The sequence below is a fragment of the Biomphalaria glabrata genome, chromosome 7, assembly GCF_947242115.1.
Source record: "Biomphalaria glabrata chromosome 7, xgBioGlab47.1, whole genome shotgun sequence".
Lineage (NCBI taxonomy): Eukaryota > Metazoa > Mollusca > Gastropoda > Planorbidae > Biomphalaria > Biomphalaria glabrata.
In genome coordinates, this window is record NC_074717.1 from 29413788 (window position 1) to 29432386 (window position 18599).

Below are 18599 nucleotides of genomic sequence, written 5' to 3' on the forward strand. Positions count from 1 at the left end.
TTTTTACCGCTAGCAAAAAATGCCGTAATCAAGAAGTTTCGCTTGTAGCAAGCTCGGATTAAAAAAATACAGCCAAACTTGCAAACTTCTTTCTAGTAGAATTTGTAAATGATAGGCTTAAGGAAAATGAGTTTCTAAAGCTCAGAAATGCTGAAAAATTCTTGGTGCCCGGGGCTTCGCCCCTGACCTCGATATGTGATGTGTAAACGCTCCCCAAGACCAATATAGATGATTAAGGTAGCGGCAAGCTTACATTTTCCCCTTTAGATGGTAGTAAAAGTTTGAATAACTCAGCAAAATGTTATATCGCTTCCGTCTAAAAGTCTAACAAAGGAAATATGTTTATGTGATTTTAATAAATATAATATGCATTGTAAAATATGCAAAACTATTGAAAAAATGTCATAAACAATGGGATTTTCAAATAGAATTGACTAATTTTACTTTTTTAAAAATATAAATATCGATGAAACTAGGCAAGCAGCTTACTGTATTGGTTCAACAAAATGAATTTCTATTAGGAAAAGTGGATAAAGTTGATAGCCGGTCGACACCCTGATCTAACCTCACCGGGTGACACCGACCCTAGTGACGCCACTGAATACAGCTCCTGATTTTTAGGCCTACGATTTTGCGTCTACCAAGGACCTTAACCTCCACAAACTCAAATATATCTATATACACTTTTTAAAACTAAAATATGCATATTAATTATTTTCTTTTAAAGGAAAGCAGTGAGATTAAATTTACAAGAACTCTGGACTATTTCTTTGTTTTTAAATAATCTAAAATATAGCATGTTTTAGATATTCATTCATAAGTCGATATTTAAAGCTTTCGAAAAATTGTACGGCCTCCACAAAAATCCTGCCTTGATTTAAAAAAGTAAGCCACACAGATGTGTAACGTCCATTGAGAAAATAATTTTAAACATTTTACAGTAAAGCAACTGTGCGAAGTAAAATTTCTGTCGTCCGTCTCTAATGAAAACAATATGGCAGATTTCGCAAAAGAACGACGAAAAGAGCCATACTTGGGAGAAAAAGTTAATTATTTACGAAACGGTTGTTGTTGTTTTTATATTGATAAACAGTATTAATCTATTATTTTCTCATTCTGCTAAAATTAATAATATTATCTTATAGCCTCTAATAAAAAGAAAGTGATTGTTCTAGACCTAGTAATACTAACTAATAGTAATAAATAGTAATAGTTATAGTAATACTCGTAATACTAATACTAATACAACCCTTTTTTTTTTTCATTTCGTCCTGCGGCTATTCTTGCTTCATGATTTTCAAATTATTTAGATTTATTATAGGCTACTAGATCTAGATCTATATTCAGATTATTATTATTTTTAAATTATTTTACTAATTTAGCAATCAGATCTAGATCAATTATCAACATTAAAGTTTGTGCTCTTTTAGTCTTATAATAAATAGATTCGAACTACTCTTGAAATACCATTAAGATCTGTAATTTATAATTATAATAAGATCTTATCTTATAAAATAGAGACGTTACTTCAAAAAAGAAGATGATTATGTCCTATGCTTCTATGTGTGTCCCTTAGTCAATGTATTCATGCATTTTAATCAGTGACTTAAACTTTGCCAAAGTCATAATAGATATTGGTTTTCCTTATCTTATCTTACAAAATACAGAGTCAGATGTTACTTCAAAAAAAGAAGTTGATTACATCCTATGTGTCATGCATCTAGTCATGCATGTTAACCAAATGACTTAAATTCTAACAAGTCATTGGTTTTCCTGGCTGACTCAGGCAACCCATTCTATGCTCTAGTAGCACTAGGGAAGAAGGAGTATTCATACAAATTTGTCCTAGCATATGGAACAAGGAATATGCCTTTATCTTTGTTTCTTTTATCATATATCATATAGATGTTTAAATATATGTTTAAATTTTTAAAAATAAATTTCTATCTTAATTGCAGGATATGGAACATATGTTTATGAAAATCAGTTTTTTCGCTATGATGGAGAGTGGGTGGATGGAAAAAAACATGGTATGCTACTTAAGTATTAAAATGTATAGAATCCTTTTTAACTTGTTTCAATTCATTACATCTGAGATCTTTCCTATTTACTTATTAATATTACTAAATAATAAATAGATATCTTCTTTGTCAATAAAAGGAATTCAATACATTAGAAAACGTTATCACACATACAAGTACATGTAAAAACTTGTTATCACACATACAAGTACATGTAAAAACTTTCTTTTGATAATATCAGTTATACACCAAATGCAACAAAAGAAAACAAGAGAAAAAAGCAAATTGAAAGTTAGTGTATTATAAATTCTTAATTAATTGACATCTAACTGCTTCACTTTGTAAGTACTAAATTAATTTTTCTAAATCATTGAGAAAAAATAAAATTTAAGTTTTATATGTTTTAATCAAATAATAAATAAAGTTCTTGGTAAAATTTATATCTCACTGCAACATAAAAAATATTCTTTTTTTTTTTAGTTAAGGTAGCAAAGAGTTAAAGTATAGTATATATAAATATATATATATATATAAAGTCTAATTCATAAAATGCTGGTTGTGAGTGTGTATGTGTTTTGTGTGTGAATGTTGCTTGCATTTGCATTTATATAGCTATTGTTACAGTAGTTACGCTCAGGTGGTCAGTTGTAATCAAACAGAATTTCCATTTGATTGGACCAATATAGATTATCTTATCTTATCTTATTAAACAAATGTTAATTCATTCAAATAAAAATATTGAGCTGAGGAGGTTTAAGTATTTTTGCTTTAAAGATTTCAATTCAATTTTTGTAACGTGATAATTTTCTTAAGCTGCACAATTTACAATTCGGTCATGGTGCTTTTGATTTAGGTCATGGTAAGCTGCTAATGAAAGATGGAACATTTTATGAAGGTCAGTTCACAAAAGGTGAAATCACTGGCAGCGGCTATAAATACTTTGCTACATCCAATGCCAAGTATACTGGTGAGTTTTTGTGCGGGGAGATGCATGGTAATGGAATGATGGCTTATAAAGATGGAAGTGTCTATAAAGGGCAGTGGCAAAAAAACAGACGTCAAGGTAGGCTATATATTGGCTTTTTGTCAGATTTGTTAACCCAGTACTCTAGTACTGGTATTTAAAGTACATTTAAAATACATCAGATTGAAGTGGTCAATTTTTTTAGGGAGAAATTTTTTTTTGTATTTGCGTAGTAATTATAAATCCATACTTGAATATTAATGTAGTAAAAATGATGTTACTACCAATCCTTAAAAGTTAAATTAAGTCATATCATTCATCTTCTATGAAGAATCTTTCAAACTGTTTTTGTAAAAGGTATCTGCACCAAGATCTATTTGAAATGTTCTTTTGAAGAAGACATTTTGATACAAAGTCATGAATGCATGAATGCCATTCTAGAGTCTAGCCATTTTTTCTAACATTAAGAAAGTTAAATTTCTCCCAAGTGATGAACCATCCTTCTTTTGCTTAATCAAAGCAGTTTCTCTAATAGACATCTTACTGAACATGAGGATGATTAGGAATCAGCTCATACTTACTTTTTTAACCAGCACACTTCTTACTAGTAGAATCCAGGAGAAATTTTTCTTTTTAAGCTCAGCAGAATGCAGGATGTTTGGCACTGGGGCTCTACTGTAAAACTTCAGCTGGCAAATTAATGTGTGAACAGAATGTTTTTGGTTTGAGGGGAAGAGGCATTGCTGGTAAAAGTTTGAGACTCACTGCCTTATAAATTTGCATAAAAATTTCAAAACGAAAATCTCATTTGTCTCTACAAGTGTTAAACAAGGTCTCCACCACCTTTTTTTAAGGAGAATGTGCATCCACAATTGTGATGTTGTAAAACACTAATTGAAGCACAAACATAAATGTTTTGGTTAAGGGGGGGGGGGAGTGCTTGGTAAATGTTTTGGAAAGTGGACTATGAATCATTGAATTTATGATTTTATTTATTTACTCAAAAAGGTTTTATCATAATATTATAGTTCTGTCTTGGCTCCACAAGGTTGTTATTGCTGTAATGGATATTAACACTCGCTCTACCTATAAAATGCTTCCAATGGCATGTGTCTCAAGTAGCATCTGACAACCAGTCCAATTCCTGGCTTTCACTTGTGGCTCAGATATGGGGTCCAGCAGAACTGTTTTCACTAACAGGAAAAGCTTCAAAGGAAAGTAACTGGCACCAAAACCAGTAAGCTTCGGGTAGGAGGGGCTAGTTAGCCTAGACTAATTCAAACCTCTGCTGCCTTGCAGCTATACCCAAACATGGAAAAGGCTTCGGGAGTCAACTCTGCACAAAAATCAGGAGCTGTTGACACATTGCTACACTCTGGCAGAACCATTTGATTGTCAAAGGAGTTGAGTTGAAGGCTCTTCAAAATCTAAGCATCTAAGCCTGCTTAAACAAACCATTCTGTCTGGAAGAGGTCCAAGTCAATGCCTATGTAAGACATTGCTATTTCCGACGTATCCGGCATTCCAGGCGCATGGACTAGTAATTGTTTCCACGGGAGTGCCTTGTTGAGGCAGAATAGTGTAGCCGGGTCTGGTAGAACTTGCAACACCACTAGTCCCAAACTGTATCAGCACTTGCCATTCCTTTGGACTCATCAGTTGGGTGGAGAGGGGGAAACAGCTGTGTGGATAACATTATTCTGACTATACCTGATGCTCTAGCATTCATATCATTTCTATGTGATGAATCATAGTCACTTCAAGACTGAATGAGGCCATAGATAGTTGTTTTTTTTTTTTATAGTATTTGTTAAGATAAAATATATTTTGTAGCTCCAATTAAGAGTAAATACTTTGAATACATAAACATATATATAAAATCTCCCCTTAGGCAAACTTGTATTGTATAAATTATTAAAACTAATATATCATTGGTAAATTAATTCGTTTAGGTTTCGGTACATTATGGACACAGAAAAAATCAATTTATGAAGGCACATTTTATGAAGACATGAGAGATGGGGAGGGAAAACAGAATTATGAGTAAGTTACTTTTGTAGTCAGATCTTTTAATGCATGCACAAGAGCACAGCAACAACCCAAATGTAGCCTCTAGTAGTTACAGCTGGTGTGAGGTACAATCACTGTTAGTCATTTGCACAAAATATGTTACAACACTTAAATTGTGGCAACAAATTAGATTAGTTGCATTTGTATTTTGTTATTTCAATAACCTAAAACACAACCTTTTGAGTTATGCACAACTTGCTCCAAATCCTTAAGACTTGAACACCTCAACTTGCTCAAATCCTTAAGACTTGAACACCTCAACTTGCTCCAAATCCTTAAGACTTGAACACCTCAACTTGCTCTGAATCCTTAAGACTTGAACACCTCAACTTGCTCCATATCCTTAAGACTTGAACACCTCAACCTGCTCCAAATCCTTAAGACTTGAACACCTCAACTTGCTCCAAATCCTTAAGACTTGAACACCTCAACTTGCTCTGAATCCTTAAGACTTGAACACCTCAACTTGCTCCATATCCTTAAGACTTGAACACCTCAACCTGCTCCAAATCCTTAAGACTTGAACACCTCAACTTGCTCAATATTTTAAAGACTTGAACACTTCAACTTGCTCCATATTCTTAAGACTTGAACACCTCAACTAGCTCCATATCCTTTAAAACCTCTTTTTCCTTTAAAAGGAAAAATCTTCCTACTTTTATATTAGTCATCTCCCTTGATATAAAGGTCTTGAAAAGTTTCTTACTTTTGCTTACTGTGTATTGGCTGCACATGCACAATAGTTAACACACTTAGCACACTAAGCACATTTTTTGTAAATACTAAATGCACCTGTTTCCCATACATGTATCAACATTTAATGTAACATCAGCTGAACAGTTATAATCCTTTTGCTTTTATTGCTGTCTGATTTTTTTTTATCATCACAGTGGCTCGTATCAAAAACTCAGGTAAATGATTCTTTGCATTGTTGTTTTTTTTTCTTTTCATTGATTTCATTAACATGTTTTAAATTTAGGAAAAAAAATGTAAATATAGTATTTAATTTTTTAAATTCTTTCAATAAAGTATTCTTAATTTTTTTTTCTTTGTCACTAAATAGTGTTTTTTAAATATCTTTTGTCAGTAATGGTGATAAGTACGAAGGGCATTGGATTCAAGATAAAAGAAATGGTCAAGGTCATTTGTGGTGTGCAGACGGCTCACATTATGAGGTAGTGATAACAACACACTTAGTATAATTCTAAATAAACTATCACAATAATATTATTTTTAAAGCCAATTATGAAAAAAAGAAGAAAATTTATTAAATGTTTCAATATGAAAACTATTCTAAAAATGGTAATCCCAATCTGTTTTTTTTTAGACATTTTTTAGATTTACGCAAGAAATCTGTACTTAATTTTCTTCAGGGCAATTTTGTTAATGATTTGTTTCATGGGGAGGGTAAAATATCCCATGCCTCTGGGATATATTATCGTGGCCTGTGGCTGAATGGTTTCCCTGAAAAAATGGCAACAAAAATTGTCATCTTGTGTGAGTCATCCTTGGTTCTACAACAAGGTCAATTGTTTTCTATTCATGTGGAATGTAGAAATGATGATGATGAACTTGTCATAGGTCAGTGAACATAAAGATATTTAAACAATTAAAAACATTTTGTAGTAGCTAAATTTTAAAAAATAATAATAAAACACTTTTTATATTTTAATCTAAAAAAAGTATTTGTAATCTTTATTTTATTATAAGTAGTTTATGAAATACTGATAAAATAATAAAAAAAAACTGTTTTTAAATCTTTAAGAGCATGGGAGAGAGTTACAGCTCTTGGCAGGGTTTAAGTATACTCCACCAGTGGAAAGTTCCTCTTTCTTTGATATGATTGAAGATTTTAAAGAGCAGCCTATTCATACACCATTGTGAGTTCAATAGAAATGTTATACAAACTTGGCTTTAAAAACAATAGAAAATTTTAAACATGCAATTAATGAACTGCCTAACTAGAAATGTTATTACCTACCTAAAAATAATCTACTCTTAGAGCATTGCAACCTTCAGCTTTTAACTTTGACATTTCAATTAGATAAAATGAATAACACATAAATGACATCAATATAATATCTATGGTATTAACTAACACTAATGAGATGAGATTTGTTTTTCTTGTTAATTTAGTGGCTATGATGTGGTTCCCTATCCTATCTCTGACCAGCTCCCAGAACTAGAAGACACAACTAAAATAGATGAAGAAGGTCAGATCTTAACATTTTTTTTATTGTCTAGTTTAGTGTTTATCCTATTCTCATTATTTTTGATAACTTTGATAAACAAAACGTACAGCTTGATCATATCTATCATGGACCAGCTGAAGATAACTCTGCTGAGAATCAGGATACAGATGAAGTTAGGCTTAGTGAGTCTGCAAAAGAACTTCAGGAAACTGAAAGCCGTGAAACTGTTGAGGAAGTTAAAAAAGTGGACTCCATTATTTCTGATGAATCAAATAAGTTACCAGAACAAGTTACAGAGACTGTAAGAGGTAAATGAAAAATGGATTATTTTATAATTAATTTGATTATTTAGTTTTCAAATGTTTATATTCACTTTAGATTTTAAGAAATGTCAATTTACAACAGTTCTTTTAAAAATGTCTTTTGAATAGCACATTTTTCATCTTATAGCATCCTCAGTGTGCTATATAGTCCATACTTTTATTTGCACCTGTGGGAGGAGGGGGTATCAGGGAGAAGGTTTCCATGCTGCCTTTAAGCACTCAGCAAAAAAAACTCAAGTTTTTAACTTGAGCCCTATTGATAATTTTCCAAGCAGTTTATGCTACTTATCCATACATCCCATTTAGTAGCCAGATCTCTATTTTAACTTCATTTAGCTAAGATTTGTTTTTTCATAAAATACAAAGTTGTAAGAAAAAAAACAAAAATTTAGCAACATTTTATTGGGTGCTAAAGACATTTTGGTAAATTAAAATTCTGCTTATCTTAAAAATTATTTTAGTCTCAAGCTATACATATAGTTTTTCCATTTAATAAACATTTTTTATATTTATTTCATAAAAAAATTCCAGTCCAAAATATTTATTTTTTTATGTTGAGTTACCAGTACTTGACTTCTTGAGGAGCACATTTCTTCAACCAGATATCTCTAACTAACACAACATGTTGACTACATTTAAATCCTTCTGCTGCAGGTTTATTGGTCGCTTTCCTCTTGCATTTCAACCCTTATTTCTTTTCACTGGTAATCTCAGTTAAGTGCCATATTGACAGCAAGTTTGGTCAGGAAGTGGCCATTCCCCATTACTCCTAGCTAGCTTAATTTATATGCCTTATGTTTGATTTTTTGCTTTTATTGTTGTCAATATTTATTAAAACTTGCAAATTCTGCATTGTTTAAGTCAATTTAACATTCTTAATTTATGGGTGTATAAGTGTGTTATGAATTTAGTCTTGCAGATGTTTTATTTTAAAATTACTTATTTCTTGTTTTATAACAGAAAAAGAAACTAAATTTGAGGAAGTATCTCAGATGGCACCACAAGTTCAAAATAAAGTCACCACCAATGGGATTTGTGAGTGGCTCAATTTACAGCTGGCACCACCTCCTCCCATGTACCGACCATTTGTCATACTTAAAAGGGAAGAGGAAGCAAAAAAGACAAAGAAACTGAGTAAAGAAAAAATAGGTAAATGAGACAATTGTAATTAGTAAAAACAAGACCACAATGTAGATAACAGTTCACAGTTGTTTACATTTTGAAAGATCAATTTATTGTCCTCATGACTAAGCACTAGCATTTGACTATTACTTCAGAGAATCTGTGGCATTTTATGTCTTATGAGATTATCTTTTCCCTTGGCAACTTCTCATGTGACTAAAAAGGCCAATCCTTGATACACAGCTGCAGTCACTGGCTGTAATCTGTAATCACCAGGTGCTGTTAAACTTTCACCCTTCCTTCTATTTCTGGTGTGTATGCCATCTGCAATCCAGGACCCTTCCTTTATGCTTGCTCTCCCTGTGGATCTATCCAGTGCCTCTTTTTCCCAGCTGATTTCAGAGAATATGCTAATGAAATATTGGTGCACAAATAATATATACATTTATATGGCTCCACATGACTTGAGAGACTATGGATATGCCCAGATAAATTAATAGTGCTGCTTGCATCTTCATAAATAGGGTCATACTCTGCTATGATTTTATAGACTAATTCTGGGTAAGCAGACCTTGCCAAAGCTAATGCATAAGAATGAATTCTTCTTAGGGCAATCCATAGGACGATTCATAGGGAAGATTTCATCCTCTTCCTCCTGTCTAAGGGTGCCTTAGTCTTTTTGCTCTCTGCTAGGACTCTACCAGTGCACACAGTCTCCATGTTCTCCAATATCCTCCCACATATATTCATTAACAGCCATAGTTCTTAAGTGCCTCTTGCAGGCATCCCTGTTAGTTAATCTTGGACATCCCTTTGATCTTGTTTCTTTGTCAGGTTCTGTAAGGATTATACCCATAAGAATAGTTTCATCTGGCATGCACCTGCCATATATCTTCTATGTGTCAATAGTGCAAAGACACTGGATATTGGTTGATATAACAAATAATTTTTCCTATCCCCAATCTCTGTATGTTGTATAAACTATTTAAATTTAAGAGCTTTTATATTAGTTTAAATGCAGAAGTGACCAAATGATCAAGGATCTCAAAATATGGGCATGAAAAGGGACTGAAAACATAAGCAAATTAGTATCTCTTGCAATTATCTGACTTTAAAAAAAAATTAAGAGAATACTGAGGCTTTGGATAAAATTTATTTACCAATTGTGAGTTTGAAAGTCAATAATAGTTTTATGTAATTATTTACCTTTGTTAATTAAACACCATATACACTTGCAAATAATTGAAAGTTATTGTAGTAGAATTAACATTAAAGAATTAGGTCATAAATTGAATGAATTATCTTGTGAAAATGTTGTCTTGTGCAATAAAAACAAATCTACTTAGAGATTGGTTATTTTTTTTAAATATTTTTATCAAATACTTTCAACTTGAAGTAAAGAACTGTAACAACTGAAAGAGTTCGTCTTTCAAAAAATATATGTTTTATTTCACAGATGGTATGTTTCCTTTACTAAAATGTTATGATTGGAAAAACTAACGAATATAGGCCTACAATGTAAACATATTTGTTCTTTGCAATTACAACAATCTTTGTTGAATTAAATCTGTGTGAGATACTTTGATGCAAGACTGTACTATTTAAAAAAAAAACACTCTCTTACTTTGTCAATAATTCAAATTCTTATGCTTCTAATAAACAATAAAAGCATATAATAACTGCACTAATTTACCTTTAAGATTAAAATTTTTGCTTGTAACATTTCCTGTTGCCTGTTTGTTAATATGCTTAAATACTTTTGATAGATCTACATTTGTGCTTATTTGAAAATATTTTTCACAGTTTTAACAACTTAGAACTCAGGGTGCCACCTTATCTGGTATTACTAATGAAGAAAACAAAAGTTATTTAGCTCTTCATGGCTCCCTAACTTTCATTCTTCCTACTAGTTCTTAACTTGCTCAATCCTAATTAAGAATGCCTTGTCTAAATCCACCTACAACCAGATGAATAGGATAGCACTGGACAAAAGAGATTTGGAGAGTTAGAATAAGAGAACCCAGTAGGTGGACTGGATATCAATGGACCTGCTTTTAAAAAATAATTATCCCTATTGGAAGATAGAAGTCCTCAGAATATATCCTGTGAAAGTTGCATGCCATACCCTTACAAGTACCAAGCAGTTATTTGAAATTCCATTGCTTAATAACAAGAAATCTACATTTAGTCCTCCATTACTGACAAACATTATATTGGAATGCTGATTGCTTAATAACAAGAAATCTACATTCAGTCCTCCATTACTGACAAACATTCTATTGGAATGTTGATTGCTTAATGATAGAGTGAGGAAGAAGAAATCCAGCCAAACACTTATTTGTGGGAAATCAACTTTTAGTGTTCTGAGGAGTGTTTCAGTATGATTTGTTATGCTACCATTTTATTCTACCATTTCTTTGTTAATACTGTTTGTATGTTACAAACATTTGAAATTGTGCATTGATCATGAAACTTCTTTGCTTCTTATATGCTTTAATCATGGAAATATATTTTATAGAATTTTTTTTTTTTTTATTTTAATCACAATTTTTTATAACAAGACAAATACAGTTTGCAATGTTTGTAATGATTTGTCAGTTGATGCTTGCACTAAAATAATTTTATAGTTAAATTTTATTATTCAATCTAGAAATTATGAAAGAAATCACTGATGAAATGGGTAATTTTTTAAGAACTAATGTTTGTTTACTTACCAGTTGAAAAAAAAAAATTCATTTTTTTTTACTTTGTTACTGTAATTATAATTTAGTTAATTTATCATTTTGGTTTGTGTTTTTATTAAAATTAGTTTATAAAGCTTAGAAATTTAAATTTAATAAAATACTCTGAAAGACACAAAGATAAAGGCACATTCCTCGTCCCATATGCTAAGACAAATTTGTACAAATACTCCTTCTTCCCTAGTGCTATTAGAGCATCGAATGGGTTGCCTGAGCTAGTCAGGAAAACCAGTGACTTGGCAGAATTTAAGTCATTGGTTAATATGCATGACTAAATGCATGACGCGTAGGACGTAATCTTCCTTTTTGAAGTAATGTCTGTATTATATAAGATAAGATAAGAAGATAATACCTTCTTATATTATTACCAATCATTTGCATACATTTTCTTATTTAGGCTAACAAGATAATATTTCACGTTTTATGAAAGCATAAATAAAGCTTAGCATGATATAAATTTAAATGTTTTATTTTAAATAAAGAAGTAGCACATATTCTACTAGGTAGCATTAGTCATAAATAAAATTTGTTCTTGTATTTTCCTTTTGCTAAAACATTAATGTTAATCTTGTTTTTATTTTTTATCATTTTTATTTTTAAATTCTTTAGCAACACAAGAAAGAACAGAAAGTGGTAATTCTTTATTTTTTAAAACTTTGTCTTTACATTTTGTGAGTATAATAAAAGATTTCCAAATATTCTTAATGTTTTCTTAATTCCAAGGAGGAATTTTTTTTCAACACTAATGTTGGAATGATACATAATGATTGTGACCTGATTGTAAAAAATAGTCCCTTATCAATTAAATCAAACCAACTAAAATGAAAACACTTTCAATTATCATATTTGTGCAACTAATTTTGTAAAGTACCCCTTTCAGACCTTGCAATCTATAGGGCAGAAGATGTAAACATAATCTATTTCTATGGTCAAAAGTTAAGGAGGGTGTCATGAGGCCACCACGACAACCTACTGCCTTTATTTTCCCTAATGTCAGGTACCCATTAGAGTTGAGAGTTGGGTGGACATGTGGTGTCCTAAAAATCCTGAAATTCAGAATCCCAGTCTTCACAGAGATTTGAACCCGAGACTTTTTGGTTTTGAAGCCAATAGCTTTACCAGTCAGTCACTACACCTACTGTTTGTTTTAGTGCTAACTATAAAATGTGTAGATAGAAGTGACTGAATCATGCCAACTCTTTCAGTGAATCTAATATAAAGTGTATAGATAGAAATGAGTCATTCAGGACAACTCTTCAGTGAATCTAATATAAAATGTGTATATAGGAACGAGTGATTCATGTCGTACTAATTCTTCCAGTGAATCTAATGGAAGATGAAGAAGAAGAGGACAGTGAGCTGAAAACACTTCCATTTGAAAACCCAGAAAATTACCACAATGAAAGTTCCTCTAGCATTCAAGACTCTGATGACATAACTAACAACCGTCTACAGAAAGAAGACTCAATCAAAAACAATGATCTACAAGAAGGAGACAATGTGTTCATTGAAGAGGGGGATGAATCAAATCTGGGCTCCCATCACAGCCTTGCATCCAAAGGTTGAATAATAATTCAGTTGGCAGTTGCTGTTCTACGTTTTAAATGACTTATTTTTATTTTATTTCAGTGGAATTTTCTTGTTCTGAATTTATAAGCACTTTTTGTCTCTACTTATGTCTTTCTTGAAATCCTAAAATATTATTGCTTGTGCTTGTATATTTGCAGAAAAAAACAACAACTAAACAAATTACAATTTAAACTTTTCTGTCAGTTGTACAGTCATTTTTTTAATAGTTCATTTCATTCAGTATTGACCTGCTTAAGAATACAATATTTTGTTCGTGACAAGCCATGGAAATCAGGGATATGTTCTATATAGAATTAAATGTTGTTTAGAATAATGTAAGCTATCTTTCAAATAGTTAAGAACATGCTAAAAACCAAGCAAATAAAAAGTAAAGAAACTTTGATGGAGTTACAGTTGGAAAAAAAAGGAATTTAAAAAGTCACATATGGTCCCTTATTGTATATGTGCATAAAATAAAACCTATTAGTATTTTTAAAAAAATTTAATCCAAAACCAATTGTAAAAATTTTTATTCACATTTTTTTGTTTATTTTCTTTTTTACTTAAGCGAGAGAAATCAGCTTTAACTTTTTTTTTTTTTACACCTTCCTGGTCATGTAGAATACAAATTTAAAGCAAAATTTTGGCAAAAGACATTAAAGATAGGCAGATTTAATGTTGACTATTTAAATTATTATGACTTTTTACAAAGCTTATATCAACTCACTCTTTGTGGTAAAAAGTTTGTACATGTTATTTCCCCCACACCCAGTCTTGGATCAAGCTGAAATTTTGCTCACTTGTTTCTTTTACCTGATAAAACAAGAATAAAACAAATTAACCAATTAGTTTAATAGTTATTGATAATTAATTATTGTGTTTGGTATCTCTAACAAGGGAAAGACATTATACTTGACTGATAAGGTGGTATAAGTTGAATTAGTCCCTTTATATGTTGCATTTAAATTTGAAACTAACAATAGATGACTTTAAAACCTTCTATTTTCATAAGCACTTCTCTGGTACAGTGTTGTCTTTTTTTATAAATGCATTTTAAAAGCAATCACTGTAATATTCACACAGAAACCACCTTCTTTCACCCCCCACCCTTTTCCCAAATGGTCCAGACAAGTGCTAGGATCAAAGCATATTGAGAAACTTAAAAGCATGAAGTTAAGCTTAACAACTACTATTGGTAAAAATATTTCTAATCCCACAGATTTATTATTGTTAGTCTAGATTTATTACAAATTTAATAACATGACTGATCCAAAATAATTGATACAACTACGATTAATAAAAGCTTTATATATAATATAAACTTAGTTGTTTTTTAAAAGTATTTTTATGTTTTCTTGTTTGTTGTTGCATTGATTCAAAACAACAAGAATACAAAATCTGACAACTAAAATACTACCAAAAAAAAACACCAAAAACTTTATATTCATATTGAATCTATATTCTAAAAAATACTTTTCCCTATTCATATCTGTTTTTATTCCTTTAAACTTGGTGTGGACAACAGAAAAGAAAAGTTCCCAGCAAATTGTGCCTGAGAAAGAAATTTATGAAACAATAGCCAGACCAGGTAATCCAATACTTGATGTAATGTTGGTTCATGATTTTAAAACTGATCATGCTTATTGCTTAACTTGAATTTTTCTCCAACCATTCTTCCTCCAGGTGAATATGTTTTGATTGTTCGTGAAGTGACCAACCCACCTTTCCTTGGTAAAACAATGCAACCAGCCTTCCTCCTATTACAGTTAAATCAAAAGAAGAAAACTGTCACCAAAAAACCTAAGTAAGTAATTAATTAAATAAATAGACAAGAGACTAATGACAATAGCTACCAATGTTGTTTTTTTTTATATAAATGGAGTTTGAAGCTTTTAAAGCTGACACAAGTTATAAATAAACATGACATATTATAATAATATCATCACTAAGGTACAAAGGTTTTCTTCACCTTCTCCTCTTAATAACCTTGGTATCTTAGTGCTGTTATTATTACATGTTGCATGTCATGTTTATTCACGATGTTTGTTGTGTATGTGAATTAATTGATATTAGAGACAATGACCACCAAATGTTTGTTGTGTGATTTGATACTAAAGTAGTCATCTAATGTTTGTTGTGTGATTTAATTGATACTAGAGATAATGACCATAGCCATCAAATTTTTGTGTTGTGTGATTTAATTATACTACAGACAATGACCATAGCCACCAACTGTTTGTGTGATTTAATTGATACTAGAGACAATGGCAATAGCCACCAAATGTTTGTTGTGTGATTTAATTGATGGCATAGCCATCAATGTTTGCTTTGTGATGCTGGTAAAGGTCAGATGTTTTTTCCATGCTATCAGACTTATAACATGCTAACTGCACTCTAATTTTCAGTGTACATTCCTGTAATTTTGTTATCTGTGAACAAGATTTGTATTTTTTAAAGCTTATAAAAGGCTCAAGAATTTGAAAGAACAACACCCAAGCATGTTTATTCATTCATCTACCAAATTACAGTTTCACAATGTATTAGAAACATTTCTGATGATTATAAATAAAGATTGTACATTTGTTAGAATATCTTTTTTTTTTTTTAATTTTAAAATGCTATTTTATAAATGAATATTAATTTAAGTGTTTATGTAAATATCAATTTTATTAGACTTACTTGGAGTTTAACATAACTTATTTTTAATGTATGTATGTATTTAAAAAAAAAAAGAGGCATTTTAGAGGCATCTGAAGATGAAGAGCATGATGAGAAAGATTCTACTTACGCTCTCTGAGGCTAGACAATGTTCTATGTTTGCATCACTGGTTTATTTTAACACGTTACTATCACACAGTTATTTGCAGTTTAAAATTAGAAATCTAACATTTCAATTGCATTTATTTCTTCACTGTTTTCTTTTATTTTGCTTTCATTAGTTTATGTCAATTTAAAAAAGTTATTTCAACATACTCTAAAATTGTACTTCCCAGGAAGAAAACTTCAAAATGATTGCCATTACATTACAGTAAAATGTGTATGCCTGTAGTATCTGATTCTGCTCTTGTAGTTATAGATTTAATATCTTCTCTTGCCTAGATATAATAGATTCATTGACTCAATTTGAATTAAAAGTGGTAGCTCTAGTTCAGTTTCCTTCTTCATATTTAAACATAGCCCTTTTTTTTTATTTGGTATACTATAATTATAACTTTCTCTTCTTTGTAGATCTTTTTACTTTTCCCCCCTTTTACTCCTTTTACAAAATAAGAATGTTTTTTTTTTAAATGACATATTTATTAAAGAAATGTATATTTATGTCTAGGAATAAATAGAGATTTTTTTTAAATGTGTGTACATATATAACACTTCAAGGAAACCCATTTCCTTACACATTATTATTTAATTACAATACAAGGATTTCTTTCATAATAAAATTTGCCATTAATGTATAGAGTAAAACTTTACTATACAAAGGCAAAATCTGTTATAAATTAAGTATTTTTTAAACTGAACTGTAGGAATTATTACTTTAAATATTAAGACATACCCTCAACTCTTAATTTTATTTGAAGAATATTGTTCAACTAAATAATAGTTGTGCGTTAGCAGAAACATTGACTTTATCAAGAGTTTAAAATTCTTTTTGAAAATATTTGTGAATAGAATTTCTTTTCTATCTCTTCCATTCACCTTAATTAATTCAATGAGAATTATCTTCTTCACAAATTTTATTTAACTATTTTATTTATACAACTTTCATAGTTTATCACATAAAATCTAGTTCTCTTCCAGTTTGTTTTAATATTTTGTAGAATTTTCTGGTTTTAAAACATCACATTTGCCCATTTCCAAATCTTAAGTTTATACTTTTTTTTTTTTGTAATTTATCCAATTTTATTTTTCAATTCTTTACTGTAAGTAAACATCTTTTTTCTTTTATGAAAAATATAATTTAGTAAATATGTGAAATCATTAAGGTTTAGAACATGAGTATCAATGAACCTTAAAACAATTTAAATTACATTTGTATTTTTTAATTATATTTGTAATTTAGGTAGTTTCAGATTATAAGAATTATTCAATTTTGAAACTAACACTTAAATGAAATGATTAGTAATGTGCAAATAAATATTAGCTACCGTTATTGGTATAATCTGAATGCCAAATTTTAGTATAGCTTTGCTTCAAAAGATCTTTAGGATAAATAGATAAACAAAATTAAGATAACCCATTGTCTAATTCAAAATGGTTGAAAATTAAAACAGCTTTTTATTATGAATACTTTTACTATGAATACTTTTACTCATAATATTTCAATATACATACATAGCTAGAGCATTTTTATTCCCAAGACTTCTAAAAGAGCTAGACAAATGTAAGCTTAAATTACCAGAACTCAGCATATATAATTTTTGTAATAGCTGGTTAGTCGCCATTTTGTTTTGATGGGCAATCCTATTATCTAAAAGGCCTGCTGTGTTCAAATGTATTTTAATATGACTATTTTTTACTTGCAGGTGGGATACACAGAGGTTCATAGCCATGTCTATGCATCAAACAAACTGAATGAACTATGTCTTGAAAAAAGTCGAATTATAAACATTTTAAGAATTAGTGAATGTGCTTCAAATGTTTTATCATCTATATAATTAAAAACATCGATGGGTATTTGGGTAATGAATAGCACAAATCTGTTTAATGCTTGAAAACTCTTATTTGATATGATGTACATATTGTTTTTCTATTTCATATTTTTGTCACATTGTTTATAATCCTCCAGAGAGTCTCAGTCTGTTTTAACTTATATTTTCAACAAATCTAGGTCAACTGCCATAATTTGATTTCATCCTTGTTGCTATATACAACTCTCCCCTTAGTGTTAGCAATTAACATTTTTTACAAAAAAAATCTCTGATCGAAGAAGAAAAGAATCTTCAATTAGATTCATCACTCAAATAGATTCACAATAGTGTAAGGAAAAAACAATGGGAGAAAGGAGTAAATAAAACTTTAAATTAGAAAAAAAAAAAAAAAAGAAAAGATGGTAACTCTGTAACTCTACTTAATTTTTGTCAATCTAATTCTAATTAAAATGACAGAAAACTTGTCAGAAAATTGAATTTTTGAATTATAAATTTCTATAATTAAAAAAAAAAATACAAATTATAGCCTCTAAATGTGCTGTTTAATAGTTTATTTTTTTAAATGCCTGTAAAACTTTATTTGAATGACTGTCCTTAAATAAAAACATACTAAGTGATATTTCTAAAAATGATTTGACATTATGCAGTTCCTATAAAAACAACTGGCAACAAAAGTATGTATAAATAGGCTCATATGAAATACAAAATGACAGCCCACAAAACATAATTACTTGTATTGAACCTATGTTAAAAAGATTTTTACAAATTTTCTATTAGTTTAAAATTCAGCCAGTTATCTGGTATTATTAAATTAACAGTGTATAAAATCGAAAATTATGCTCAATAAACCAACAGATCTATAAATAAGAATAGAATATATGATGATTGTCAAAAGAAAAACATATTTCTAGGTAAGCTAGGTTATGTGTGTTTATTAAAAAGATTAGGCTA

The 18599-nt window shown here is 30.2% G+C and overlaps 1 protein-coding gene across 9 annotated transcripts; it reads left to right on the forward strand.

Annotated features, from left to right (window-relative positions):
• Nucleotides 1-964: 964 nt before the first annotated feature.
• On the forward strand, nucleotides 965-18278 carry LOC106068290 (MORN repeat-containing protein 1-like). Of its 9 annotated transcripts, none has more exons than XM_013227597.2 (18): nucleotides 965-1064; nucleotides 1959-2030; nucleotides 2875-3084; nucleotides 4938-5028; nucleotides 5946-5966; nucleotides 6143-6230; nucleotides 6429-6636; nucleotides 6821-6935; nucleotides 7192-7268; nucleotides 7382-7555; nucleotides 8531-8719; nucleotides 11343-11372; nucleotides 12043-12066; nucleotides 12755-12994; nucleotides 14528-14590; nucleotides 14686-14806; nucleotides 15736-15800; nucleotides 17523-18278. In XM_013227597.2, the coding sequence occupies exons 1-17, from the start codon at nucleotides 995-997 to the stop codon at nucleotides 15797-15799; spliced, it is 1857 nt and encodes a 618-aa protein (XP_013083051.2). In that variant the 5' UTR covers nucleotides 965-994; the 3' UTR covers nucleotide 15800; nucleotides 17523-18278. The 9 variants fall into 9 exon arrangements, with proteins under 9 accessions (XP_013083051.2, XP_013083057.2, XP_013083052.2 ...); XM_013227603.2 differs by lacking the exon at nucleotides 15736-15800 and adding an exon at nucleotides 15996-16039; XM_013227598.2 differs by lacking the exon at nucleotides 15736-15800.
• Nucleotides 18279-18599: the final 321 nt, after the last annotated feature.